General features: G+C 45.6%; 1 protein-coding gene across 2 annotated transcripts; it reads right to left on the reverse strand.

Annotated features, from left to right (window-relative positions):
- Window positions 1–7,162: 7,162 nt before the first annotated feature.
- GFER (growth factor, augmenter of liver regeneration) lies at window positions 7,163–12,798 on the reverse strand. Of its 2 annotated transcripts, none has more exons than XM_027863290.1 (3): window positions 12,517–12,798; window positions 10,779–10,975; window positions 7,163–8,736 (listed from the first exon to the last, which is right to left on the reverse strand). In XM_027863290.1, the coding sequence occupies exons 1-3, from the start codon at window positions 12,736–12,738 to the stop codon at window positions 8,574–8,576; spliced, it is 582 nt and encodes a 193-aa protein (XP_027719091.1). In that variant the 5' UTR covers window positions 12,739–12,798; the 3' UTR covers window positions 7,163–8,573. The 2 variants fall into 2 exon arrangements, with proteins under 2 accessions (XP_027719091.1, XP_027719090.1); XM_027863289.1 differs by having other exon boundaries at window positions 12,511–12,796.
- Window positions 12,799–13,201: the final 403 nt, after the last annotated feature.

The following is a 13,201-nucleotide window of genomic DNA, read 5'->3' on the forward strand; positions in this document are numbered from 1 at the left end:
AATGAGGGGAGCCTGTCCCACTCATTTCACATGGGAAGAAAGTGGCACTTGCTTAGGCCCAGTGCGAGCCAAGGCAAGGCCCAGGTCAGACCCCTAACTACTTGGGCATTCTCCAAAATGGCACCCTACAACTTGGTCTCTGTATCTGGAGTCAGATGACCACCCTCTACTTCTGGAGCCCCTCCCCCCAAATCTGGAAGTCTACCTGTATTCCTAACACAGCCAAGAACTTTCTCACTACATGCAGCTAGGAGCTGGGCAGCTTAAACTCTAACCTTGATTGAATGTCACTTCTTAAGTCCCAGTTTCCTCTTCTGCAAATGAGGGGTTTGGGCTGATTTCTTAGAAGCTCTGAGGTTCCACAACTGACTCATCTAAGTGAATTGCAGAAGTCCAATGACAATTTTGGTCTCTCTTGTTACACCTAAGATGGTCCTGGGTAATCCCCATTCTCTCTTCCTAGCTCCACTTTTCAGACACAGCCAAAGGAGATCTGGGTGGATGGATGGCAAGGGAGAAATGGCATCTGACAAGGTGTGGGTCTGTGGGAACATGTGTCTCAAGTGTGCAGGCAAGGTGTCCAATTGTGCCTGGGATAACAAGTCTCAGTCCTGTTGGGGGAGGGAGTTTCCACTACGACTAAGGGACTTGCAGATTCCAGTATCTCATTCCCCAGGATAGTGACTTTTTTGGACCTTTGAGGCAATTTCTGGTGGGTCCTGGGAGTGTGTTGGGATTCCAATCCCAAGTAAAGCTAGCTTCCTTAGATGGTGTGGGTGAATTTTTTTGCTTGGCTGAGACCAGGAGGTATCTTCCAGTTCAGTTACAACCCAATAAAACAGGGATATGAAACTAGCCCTCAGAGGAGACCAGAGCTTCAGGGATGACAAAGATTTGAGTTGTGGTTTCCAAGTTTTTTCTCAGTTCTTCTTTCACTTTCCACATTTCAAAGGGACAGGAACAAATTCGGATGATGCTGAATGGCTGGGCTAAAGCATACACATGTGGTTGCCCACCCCCAAACACATATATATGCATACATATGTAGAAGGGTCATGCATGGATAATCCCTATGCCAGTTCTATAAAAGATGCTTCTGGAGTAGATCTGAGTTAGGAAAAGTGGGTGAGATCAAACAGAATAGACAATGGACACCCTGGAAGGGATCAGGCATCCTGAAATCTGAGAGGCAGGTAAGGTAGGGTAGGGATTTCAGGGATCGAAAGCCTTAGGGCTGAAAACTGACCAATCACTCCACAAACTGACCGGTCATTTGGCAAATTTTCTAACTACTCTTAACCCTTGTTTTTCCAGAGCTTACCTGAGTCCTTGTAGCATGAGGCTACACTGGGAGGGGAAAGGGTGTGGCAGAAGAAAATCAGAGAGTCAGCATTTTGGGGACCATGGAAGGAATCAATATGACGAGCACTGATCCTGGCCAAGGGAAGCCATCTCTTGGCTCTTGAATTCTACAGCACACTTCACAGGACAGGGACCTGCTGGTACTGGGCCCACCATGCCATGGCATGAAATCCTTCTGCCACCTGAAGCTAAGCAGCATCTTACCAGTGCCTTTATTCCTCCACGCTATCCAATGACATTTTTACCTGTTCTTGAAGAGTCTACCATTCTCTGACCCCAGCCAATGATTTCCCACTGGGAACATCTTAAGCTACTTTTGATTCCTCTTGATTGTCCCTGAGCTGACCGAACTGGGATGTGCCAACCCTTGATTCTTTTCTGGATGGAAAGGAAACTAGTGAAGCTAATGATCTGAGTACTTGCAGTGGTGGGAGGTTGCCCCAAAAGGGCAGACTCTGTCCTTAATAACTGTGATATAGTGGAAAGAGCACTGGATTTATAAATTCAAATTTACAGCTTTTTTTTTTACTACTCATGTAACCCGGGCAAGTCACTGCACCTCTGTTCTCCCCCTGATCCTAGTAAGAGTTCACATTTCTATAGTGCTTTAAGGTTTACAAAGGGCTTTCTGGAGAGATGGCAAATTTAAGTGTTGCCCATTTTCCTTTTCCTGCTCACCCTTTATCCAATCAGATGTCAGTTCTCCTTGCACCCTCTCTTGCATCCATGCCCTTTTCCCTCCAATCCCAAGACTTACCCTACCCTAAGTTCAGGATTGCATCGACTATCACCTGGATTATTGCAATACCCTCATAATGTATCTCCCTACTTCGTCTCTCTCCCTTTTCCAATCTAGTCTCCACACAGCTGCCAAATGAGTATTTCCAAGACGAGTCAGACCATGTTACTTGTTTGTTCAGAATTCTTCAGTGGCTCCCTAGTCTCTCTAGGATAAAATATGAACTACAATCTTAATTCCCATGAACTTTTCCAGACATTTCATGTATTAGCCTTCTCCTGTGGACATTTCAGCCAAACTGACCTGCCCACTATTTCCTAAACATTTCCAAATGCTGCTGCACATCTCATGCCTGGATGTGCAGCCCCCCAATGCCATCACCTCAAAGAGCCCTTAGCTTTCTCCAAGATGGCTCAGGGGCTACTCAATGTTCTACAGTGATAGTGTTCTCTCCCTCAAATTATCTTATATTTACTTAACTGTGATCAAGTTGTCTCCTCCCTCTTCTCCCCACTCCCCATCAATATAAGCTCCTAGAGGGCAGGGAACATTTCCTTTTTGCTTTGTATCCCCAAGCCTTTCATGTGATAAGCACTTAACCTTTGTTAAACTGATTAAAAATCTGGTACTTCACGTACTCCAGAAACTAGACCTCAGACTGAGAGGCAGAGTCAAATACAGGTTAAGGATGTGGACAGCAGGACAACTGTCTGGTGGGCTGATCTAGGCACTGTAGGGAAAGGGATGGATACTGAATCAAGGTGACCAAAGTCCCCATTCCCTGCTATCCAAAACAGGCCTTTCATCAAATGAGATATGTAAAGTTGCTCTGCAAACCCTAAAGCACTATATAAATGTTGCCTGTTATTAAATATTATGCTTTACTAGGTCCTTAACACAAAACTGAAAGTCTATTACCTCTACGAATTTGAATTTGACAGGGCCGTTGCCAAGAGTCAGTCAACAAACATTTATTAAGCACCTACACTATGTGCCAGGCATTGTACTAAATGCTGGAGATACAAAGAAAGGCAAAAAAGACAGTCCCTGCCCTCAAGGGACTCACAGTCTAATGGGGGGAGACAACATGCAAACAAATATGAACAAGCTATATGCAGATAAATTGGAAGGTAGATTTTTAGGTGAGACCTAGAAGTCAGGAGGCAAATATGAAGAGGGAGAACAATCCAGGTATGAGAGATGGCCAGTAAAAATTCCAGTCAGAACATGGAGTGTCTTATGCAAGGCACAGCAAGATGGCCGGTGTGACCAGATAAGACACATGTAAGGGTACAAAGTGTTAACAGGACTAGAAAGGTGAGAGGAAAGGTGACCTAGGTTATGAAGAGATCTGAATGTCAAAAAGGCTTTTATATTTGATCTTGGAGGTGATAGGGAGTCACTGGAGTTTACTGAATAGAGGATTGACATAGTCAGACCTATGCTTTAGGAAAATCACTTTGGTAGCTGAATTTAGATTGGAATGAGGAAAGCCTTGAGGCAGGCAGATCCACCAGCAAATTATTGCAGTGGTACAGATATGAAATGATGAGGGCCTGTACCGAGGTGGTAGCAGTGTTAGGATAGAAGGGGGCATTATTTGAGAGATTTTGCAAAGGTGAAATTCAGAGTTATTGGCAACAGCTTGGATATGAAGTGTGAGAGAGAGTGAGGGGTCAAGGGATTTCATTGGGAAAGCCTGGAGGACTGAGGATGGTGGTGCCCTTAAAAGGAACAGGGAAATTTAGTAAAGGGAAGGCTGAAGAACAAAGATGAGTTCAAAAGAATGTTTTCCAACCCCAACTGGCAGTTGAAATGTTCCCTTCAAGGTAGCCCTAGCCTGAGTGGAAGTTCCCCTTCATACCAAAAAAATATGAGGCTCCTACCTTAGATTTTCCCAGATCAGTCAGAGGCTGAAGCCTACTTTGAACACAGAGCTCCAGTTTACAAAGTGATTTTTCTATTCATTATCTCATTTGATCCTTATAACAGCCCCACTAGAGAGGTAGGATAAGATTATAAATCCAACTTTCCAATAAAAATGCAAGCTCAGAGGTAGAAATACTTATTATCCATGGCCAGATATCAGGGCTGGGATCAACACTCAGGTCCTTCCTGACTCCTAGGTCATATGTTTTTCTGTATACCACACTGCTTATGTCCGGGACTCCACAGGGACCTGGCATTCAACTGGGTGGAGGTAATTTTCCTCTCTTCTTCCACCTATAGGAAAAAGATCTCCCAATGTTTTCTGTAGGGCACAAACCTAGCCCCAATTAGTTGCATGATGCAAAATCAGATGCACATATGGGTCACATAGGGCCAGTCTTCCCACACTGTTCCATCAGGAGTATATAGATGAAGGCCAAGTTCCTTTTTCAGCCCTCAGAATAGGGATGGAGATCGACCTAGATAACCATAGAATGTCAAAGTTGAAAAAGTCCTTAGGTCACTTACTCCAACTTCATTTTATAAAGAAGGAAACTGAAACCTATAAAGAGAAAGTGAGTGACTAAAATGTCCATATCCTTTGAACTATAGACTCCATTACTGCGCTTATACAACAAGGAAGCCACTTATAAGAAAAAAGTCTCCTTATACTCCAAAATATCTATAGCAGCAATTTTTGTGACAGATAAGAACTGCAGAGAAAGAAATATGGAATTTGAATGCAGATGGAAGCATACCATTTGCTCTCCTTTTCCTTTGTTGTTTTGTTTTATTGCTTCCTTCTCGTGGCTCCTCCCATTAGTTCTAATTGTTCTTTACATCATGACTAATGGGAAAATATGCTTAACATGGATTGTATGCTGTCTGGGGGAGGGGGAGGGAGAAGTGGGAGGGGAAGAAAATTTAAAACTCAAAACCTTATGGAAGTGAATGTTGAGAACTAAAACACACACACACACACACCCACAAAAACCTGGAAACAAAGTAGGTACCCATCAACCGGAGAATGGGTAAGCAAATAGTGGCACCTGAATGTAAAAGAATATATTACTATGCTGTACGAAATGGTGTGTGAAGGCAGAAAAGCATAGAAAATATCTATATGAACTGATGCAGAGTGAAACAGAATTGAGAAAATAATATACACAGTAACTAAACAGTGTAAATGGAAAGAATAATGACACACTGAAACATCAAAATTAAATGTAACAAAATTATAAAGATCAAGCAGGTCTTAAATGACGAGATATTAGAAAACACACCCAACCCACTCCTTTGTGGAAGTGGAAGGTCCACAGGTGTTACACATTGCACATTCTCAGACTTTTTCAATGTATCAACCATACTAATTTTTCCCCCTCTCCAAAAAGTACTATTTGTCAAATGGAATGGCTCTCTGGAAGATGGAGGGGGAGAAATATGCAGGATCCTACAGTGATGTAAGAAACAGAAAATATCAATAAACACTTATTTAAACAAAAGAGAGATAAGGTGAATTGCTGGCAGTAGGAAAGCCTGGACGAGAACTAAGACCTCTAGACTCTTGCTACTGTTCTCTCTGGCATACAACACTGTCTCTTCCTTAAAGGACAATTCCACTGTCACCTCCTGATGACCACTCTCAGTAAGTGTAAATTTTCCTTTATTACCTTATGTATAAAAATGTTTTTTATCATATCATTAGGTATGAAAGATGGAAGGGAACTTAAAGATCACCTAATCTAATTCCCTAATTTTAAGCACGAGGAAGAAATTAATAAAGTAACTAGCTCAAGGTCAGAAACAAGTACTAATTGGCAGAGATTCAAACTCAAGTCTTCTACCTTCAAATCTAGTGTACTCTGTGGTGAGAAGACTCTGCTGTGGTGGTGGGAGCTCAGGGAAAAGGGCCTATGAAAAGGTGAGTTAAGAGAAAACCTGAACTGGGATAGGTCTGAGTTACTATTGGGTTCAAAGTCTCTATTATCTCCTTTCTGAAAATCATCTGAGAACTCAAGGCACCCAGACACCCAAAAGAAATATAGTGGAAAATCCTGGGCTTTGAAAGTAGGATACAATAGTCTTTTTGTGAGCCTTACAGAAGACTAAGGAAAGGGAAATGGATCTACTTATCAATGCAAACTGCCACCACACAGCTTCTGCTTCTCTTAGGTCCGGAGGTGAAGCAGCCAAGCTTTAACTTGCTGGGTAAGCTTGGGCAAATGCCTGCCCCTCTTTGAGCCCATTTCCTCTGAAAATTAGAGGACAATGTTGGGGTGTAAAATGGAGTGTTGGATTTATAGTTAAGAAGTCTTTGAATCTCAGCTCCAAAAAATACTTCTTTGCCCATGGGCAAATCACAACTTCTCTTAAAGCTTAGCTCCTTCACCTGTAAAATGGGGATAATTCTCACTACCTAACTCACAAAAAGCAGTGCTAGTAGACCTACCTCTGACTTGTACTGAGCCTCCAAGACCACTGAAACCACAGCTCAGACTCTACTCCTGGCCCTAACAAACATAACTCCATCTCATAGCGTGGCCACCACAAGGAAAGAGTTCTGTAAACCTCAGAGAGGTTTAGATGTGGCATTATGATTAGATATTTTCTAAGGTCTCTTCTAACTTGGACTGTCTGTGATTCTATGATTAGGAAGCTGACAGGGGAGGATGTAGATGCAAGGCATGGAAGCAGGTACTTAGAGGAGGGATGAAGGTGACAAGTTCCCCACCTTGGACATCCTCAAGCTAGCTGGGAGGGTCTTTGGGGATGGAAGCAGAAGCCATAAGCTGCTCCAGCTAAATCCATCTGTGACCAATCTGTAGCTACCCCAGGGTCAAGATTCTCTGTCTCAGACGTTTGGATTTTTTGATATTCTTGTGATTTCTAGCCAAGTTTTGTTTAAGAAAAAAAAAAAAATCAACCACCACCACTTCAGGTGGGGGGAGGGTAGCACAAGCAGCCCAATTCCCAAACACTGATCAATGGATCAATTGATCATCTCTCTCTCTCTCTCTCTCACACACACACACACACACACACACACACAACTCTTTCACAGCCATTGGTCACTGGTCCCTGTTTCCTGGCAGGGCCCTCTTCCTCCAAGATTTACGAAAAATTCCAACATCATTCAGGCTGAACTAAAGAGAATAAAGCATTTGATTTATTCTTTAGTCAACAGAGATGACAGCAGATTGAAGGGCATGAGATAATACCCTGCTAATTTCTCAGATCTCAGGCATTCAGCTGGGGCTGGGATCAATGATCCCTTGCTGCCTGAGGCAGTCCTACACTCACCAAAGTCATCGTCGTCCCCCCCCCACTCCCCCCCACTCTGGCAAACTCAGGACCTTACCAGACTGGCTTTGCCAGGACTGGGAAGCCAAACAATTATGGAATACTAAAGTTCCTGTGATGAATAACAGCAGCAGTCTTAAGGGAACAGACAATTCCTGGGGAACAATTGTTCAGGGTAACGCCTATTAACGAGGACCCTACTACCAGACTGATCTAAAATCTATATGCCCCCCATATATAGATGTCTGCAGACCAAGAAGGAACTTGATGTGTGTTCCCCCTGCAAAAAGCTCTCAATCCAGGCTGTCATATAACATATCAGTAGCTTCAAAAGCCGCAATCAGAGCAACTTTAGAGTTTATTCTTGACTCTACCACAGAGAGATTGCCCTGGGGCACATCTGAATTGAGCCTGGCACCCACCAGCCCATACAAACCACAAAGACCTTAATCATGTTACAGAAAATAAATCATATTCAGCTCCATGACAGCCAGACTCTCTGCAGGCAATGAGAACCACATTAGGAGAATCGTGACATGAAAAACTTGAAATGGTTTAAGGAGGAAAAAAAAACCAGAATGGAGACATTTTCACCTGAGGTTTCTCTCCAAAAAAAGCAAACTACAAGAGAGTTGTATCTCAGGCCAGGCTCCATGCCCCTCCTAAGATCATCCTGTGTTGTGGATACACAAAGACTGAGGAAGGCTGTCTGTGAGCTCAGCCAGGGAATTCACTTACAGAGGCTGGCAGCAAAGGGCTTTGATGAGGATTCTGGCCAGCCATACTCATCCTGACTCAGAGCCCCAGGCCCTTCAGGATCCCGCTACAGACATGGAAGGAAGACAAGGACAAAAAGGTCATAGATACCTGTAGTGTCCCCTATCAGAGGTGGACAGGAGAGGGCTGAGCTTTGAGGAAAGAGGCTCTGCTTAGTAGAAAGTTATCACAAATCCCAGCCAGGCCCCTGGGTATGGGCTGCCACTGACCATTGGCAGCAAAAGACCAGACTCAGTAGAGATGGGAAACAAAGGACTGGTTCATTCCTGAATCAAAAAGGAGGAAGTAAGTTGGGGAATGAGGTTCCTCAGAAACCTGTCAGCCCACGAAGCTCACAGACATCGTCAGCCAAGGCACTGACAGCAACACGCCATGCGTTGCCCTTTAATAATCTCACATTGAGCAAGTCCTGAGGGAGGAAGCCACAGTCTGGTTTATGCCTTCCTCCCCTTGGGGGCCTGCCCCTCTAATCACAAGAGCCGTCCTTCCAGCCATCCCGCCATCGCTCATCCACACGAGCACAGTCAAATGCAGGCTTCCCTAGCTTCAAGTTCACCTCGTTGTGTAGGCGGCAGAGCCACTGGGTGAACCTGTTCCGACTGCTGGTATCTGGCTGGTTTCTGCTCAACCTGCAGGAGAATGGGGCAGCATAGGGAGGATCAAGAAAGAGTGGGTATGACAGAAGCCTGGATCCCACCGATGCTATCCCTGACACAGCTTGGATATGAACCCCTCCCCTCCAGGAGACACTGGGACCTGCATGATCCAGCCCATCTGATTCTCTAAGAAAGCCCTAATTCTCAGTCCCCATACAACACTGGAGAGATCAATTTTTCTTGGGATCCTCTAATCTATAATGCAGCTTTTCAAATGGAAAATGGAGCCCAAACAGTACCTAGAGCTACAATATTTGCCCTTTCTCCACATGGGGACAGACAGAGATGACAGACTGAAATGCTCTGGCTGATAACAACAGTTCACTTTTTGCCCTTACCATATTGCGGAAGCTTTGCTATTCTAGGTATGGAATAGCAAATTTCACTTAAGAGGGCGGGGTCAACCCAAAAACGCTGGGTCCGAGCCCTCTGGGACTCTGAAGGGACAAATTCTCCCTGGATCAATGATCGACCCTGCTATTCATGGATTCTTCTGCCACCCATGCAGAAGAAGTCCTTGGACATCACAGAGGAACCCTGCACAGTTAGGTTCAATTCCCCTGTAGGCACTTTAACAAAAGCAATGTGTGGAAAGGTGCCTCAGACATAGATCAAAGCAAAAAGAATCTGGCAGATTTATTGGAAAACACTATTCAATATCCCCATAGGCCTTTAAAAACACAGAGTGCTCTTAGGAAACCTGTATTTTCTCCTAATACCTTCATGTTATAAGCGTATCCAGAATGCATCTTATAAAACCCCTGGAAAGAGAACTATGAAGCCTCAGGCAGGTCATTAGCCCATATTATAGAACTTTACAAGCTCCCAACCCCAGGAAGGTACCTCTCTTAAACTCTTCCCTGGGGCTTTAGGCAGAGAGTAGAAGGGGTGGGTCAAGTTAACATACACTCAGCAAACAAAGCTCTGTTTTCTGAACATCGGTGGACTCTCTTCTGCCCCAGCACATCAATGCCAACTACATTCTCTTTTACAAAAAGCGTAAGTAGCAGTGGCAGATCCCTACTAATAGCTAAGCTTTTAAAAAGTCTGATCATTTCTGGTAGGGAGGCCTCTAACACTTTGGGCTCACAAGAACTGAGCAAAAGTCACCTCCTGGCTTCTACTGCCAGGTATTTGAATCATATCCAAGTGAGGAAATAGGTAGACTAAAGGAAATAGCTTCAGGCTCAGCTAAAACCATGAAACTGGTTAATACTTAATCTCCTAAATTCTTAAATGGTCCCCTGATATCATTGTTTTTCAAAGTGGACATGAAAAGGGAAATCTTCTCTGGGAAATTTTCTGGGATAGTCACCAGTTATGAAGATGAAGACAGGGTTACAGAAACACAAAATCTTAGAATTAGAAAGGACCATAACAGTCATCTATTTCAACTTGGACCTGGACCAAGAACTCCTCCTGTCTGAAGGTCTTGAATGAGGGAGGAACTCACTACTTTTCCAGAGCAACCCATTTCACTTTTGGACAGGTCTAACCATTGGGAAGTTTTTCCTCTGCACTGTTTTTTTTTTTAATTAAAGAGTCAGGGGGCAACCAGACCCCAGGGTTGAAGAAGTGAAACCTTGATAAATGTGATCCCAAAAGTCCATCACCTCTACCTCCCCTTAACCCACCTCCAGTTCCTAGGTAGTACACAAGCTTGAAAGAAGAGCCTGAGGAAGATAGATAACCTAAATTCTACCACTGGTGATCATTCTGGGCCCTAAATTCTACCACTGGTGATCATTTTGGGCCCCGTAAACTTCTACTCTTTCTTAGGCTAGAGCTGTCTTATACTAGGGTCCAAGTTGGGACCCTTCAGATGTAGCACTAAGACCTTGTATAAGATTCACATGGCCCCTACAGTTAAGGTTTAGAATGTTGTCTCTGCGTGACGTCACTAACTAGTTGAAGTATTTCATAAGTATCTAACCCTTCCTTTTCCCAAACCCTTCTCCCCCCCAGCCTACAAAACATGGTAAATCAGCCTGGTGGCACATTCATACACAACTTGCCTTCTCCTTATATCTTCAGCACACTCATCACATGGGAAAAACTTGGAAAATAGATGTATAAACTGGGCCATTTCTTCCTGCTGGTCTAGGGTAGGGCAGTCTGGATAATACGCAGCCATTGTGTGTAAGAAAGCCCAACTGTTTCGCCCCAGCTCCTCCCGATCCAGAGGGCAATCAGCTGGCAACTTGTTTTCTAACTGGGAAAGAAGGAAGGGAGATGAAGGCTTAGAAATGAGATTTCAGGCTAATTCCCTAGGCCCAATATTTTAACAACAACCCACTTTGTACAACCAGCAGAAAAGTTTTAAATCACTTGAAAATCTCAGCCAAGAGCATTCTACTTTATTTGAGGCAAACTCACTCTTAGGCACAGCAAAAGAACAAGAGAGTACACTGCCAAAAATATACTCTAAGGGGATTTGTCTCAAAGCACCACTAGCAGTGTTTTGCTGTTTTGAGAGGGATAATGGGAAGGGAGGCAGCAAGGCCTTGGGGTCTCCAAGGCCCCAGCCTATCTTGGAGTGGAGAGGCATGATTTGAACTTGGGCTTCTTTAGGCTCTAAGTATAGCAGCATTCTTCCCACCAAACCACACTAACCCCTGGGGCAAGTCATTTAACCTCTTCAGAACTCAATTTTCCTCCTGTAATAATAATTTGAATAATATAGGGGTAATAGTATTATTCTCATTTTACAGAACAGGATACTGAGGCTCTGAGAGTATGCGAATTATCCAGTCAGCACATGTTTGAAATAAAGTTGGTCTCCTGACTCCAAGGCCCAACGATTTTCATTACACCACACTGCTTTGTGTATAAGTGGAAGGGGAAGGAGAAGGGAATAAGCATATACATGGCAAATATACTGTGCCAGACATTGTGCTAACAGCTTTACAAATACTATCTTATTTAATTCTCACAACAATCCTTCGAGGTACAGTTGAGGAAAATAAGGCAGACAGAGGTTAAGTGACTTGCTCGGAGCCACACAGCAACTAAGTGAGTCTGGATTTGAATCCAAGTCTTCCTGACTCCAGGTTCAGTGCTCTATGCACTGAGCCAACCACCTATCTGCTTCAATGTCTAAGGATACTTCAAGCTATAAATTCTATTTTCTTTTTGTCTACTTCAGACAAAAAGGGGTGGCTGGGTTAAAAATAACAACAACAAAAAAGATAATTCTACTCATTCTATCAGCTCCCGTGTCCTGCTTAGGTTGGGATTCTATGGGGAACCAGGCCAATGGGAACCTAGAAGAAAATTTGGGCTTTCTGGGCTGATGGTAGGGGGATCTGAGGGAGGGTGGGAAACTAGGTGCCTCAAAACCTTTTCTAAAGAACAAGGCTGAAAAGGTTCCCTCTAGATGAGTCAGATGTGGGGTTTATTTAATTAGGAAGAGGTGTGGCAGGAAGAAAGAAGCCTGACCCTAGAAGAGGGAATGGGGATATCCACGTTTGGGAAAAGACATTGAGCTGGGGAGGAGGGGTCCAGAGATGGGGACATGTGTGTCCATGGGGGCAGGGAGTGACAGGAGCAGTTTGGCCCCGGGGGGGGGGGGGGGCAAGTGGGCAAATGTAGCTTTGACATGTGAGCTTGGCGAGCACTCCTGGGGAGGGGAAAACAGGGGTCCCCCAGATGTGGGGGCGGAGGAGCCTGCAGACTCGTGGCCTAGGGGAGGGCTCTTCCCTTCCCCTCCAGCAGTGCCCCGCCCCCCCGCAGGCGGCAGGGCCTCACCGCGACCTGGGTCTCGCTTTCCGAATTCTCCCGCGCCTGCTGCGCTTTCATCCACGTCTTGAAGTCGACGCAGGCCCGGCAGGGCCGCTTTCGGGCGGCGGCTTCCCCGACGGTACTAGCCGTCTCCGTCGACGCCTCCTCCTTGGGTTCGTGTGACCGCGCGCCACCCGGCAGGAAGGAGAAGAAGCTGGCGGGCGAGAAACGCCGACCTTCGCCGGGCGCCGCCATCTTGGTCACCCTGGGAATGCTGGGACAGGCGGCCTTGTAGGCGCGCAGGCGGGCGGCCTCCCTCAACTTCCACGCCAGCCCCAGGCCCAGCTTCAGCCCCAGCCCCGCCTTCGAGACCGCCCCGGCCTCCGGGCACAGCCCCGCCCCCGCCTCGGTATTCTCCGAGCAGGCCCCGGGCGCCCCATTCTCCTGCTGGCCCGACGCAGGATCCTTCTTCTGCTTCCTCCAGTAGAAGAGGAGCGTGGAATGGTGGCCAATCCTGCCTCGCTGGCGCGCTTGGGCTGGGGTTTTGGGCGGGGCCTTAGGCCGCTCCTTGGCATGGCACCTGTCTTGGGACTTGGAGCGCCGGGCTTTGGGGGGTCGAGCCCCGCCTTCCGCCGTCGGCAACCGACGCGCCTTCATCCCTGGGGCGACGCGGCCCGCTTTCCCTTTTTCCCTCTCTTAGCCCTTCCCTCCTCCAGAA

This window comes from Vombatus ursinus, unplaced genomic scaffold (assembly GCF_900497805.2).
Source record: "Vombatus ursinus unplaced genomic scaffold, bare-nosed wombat genome assembly UNPS02014770.1, whole genome shotgun sequence".
Lineage (NCBI taxonomy): Eukaryota > Metazoa > Chordata > Mammalia > Diprotodontia > Vombatidae > Vombatus > Vombatus ursinus.

What these genes read in the sequence shown, in the direction of transcription:
- GFER (XM_027863289.1), bottom strand. Translation starts at nt 12,738, where the DNA reads ATGGCGGCGCCCGGCGAAGGTCGGCGTTTCTCGCCCGCCAGCTTCTTC. An exon ending in AAAGCGAGACCCAGGTCGCG is followed by an intron (nt 10,976 to 12,510) that starts GTGAGGCCCTGC and finishes CTTCTTTCCCAG; the next exon opens with TTAGAAAACAAGTTGCCAGC. An exon ending in GCTGAAGATATAAGGAGAAG is followed by an intron (nt 8,737 to 10,778) that starts GCAAGTTGTGTA and finishes ATTCTCCTGCAG; the next exon opens with GTTGAGCAGAAACCAGCCAG.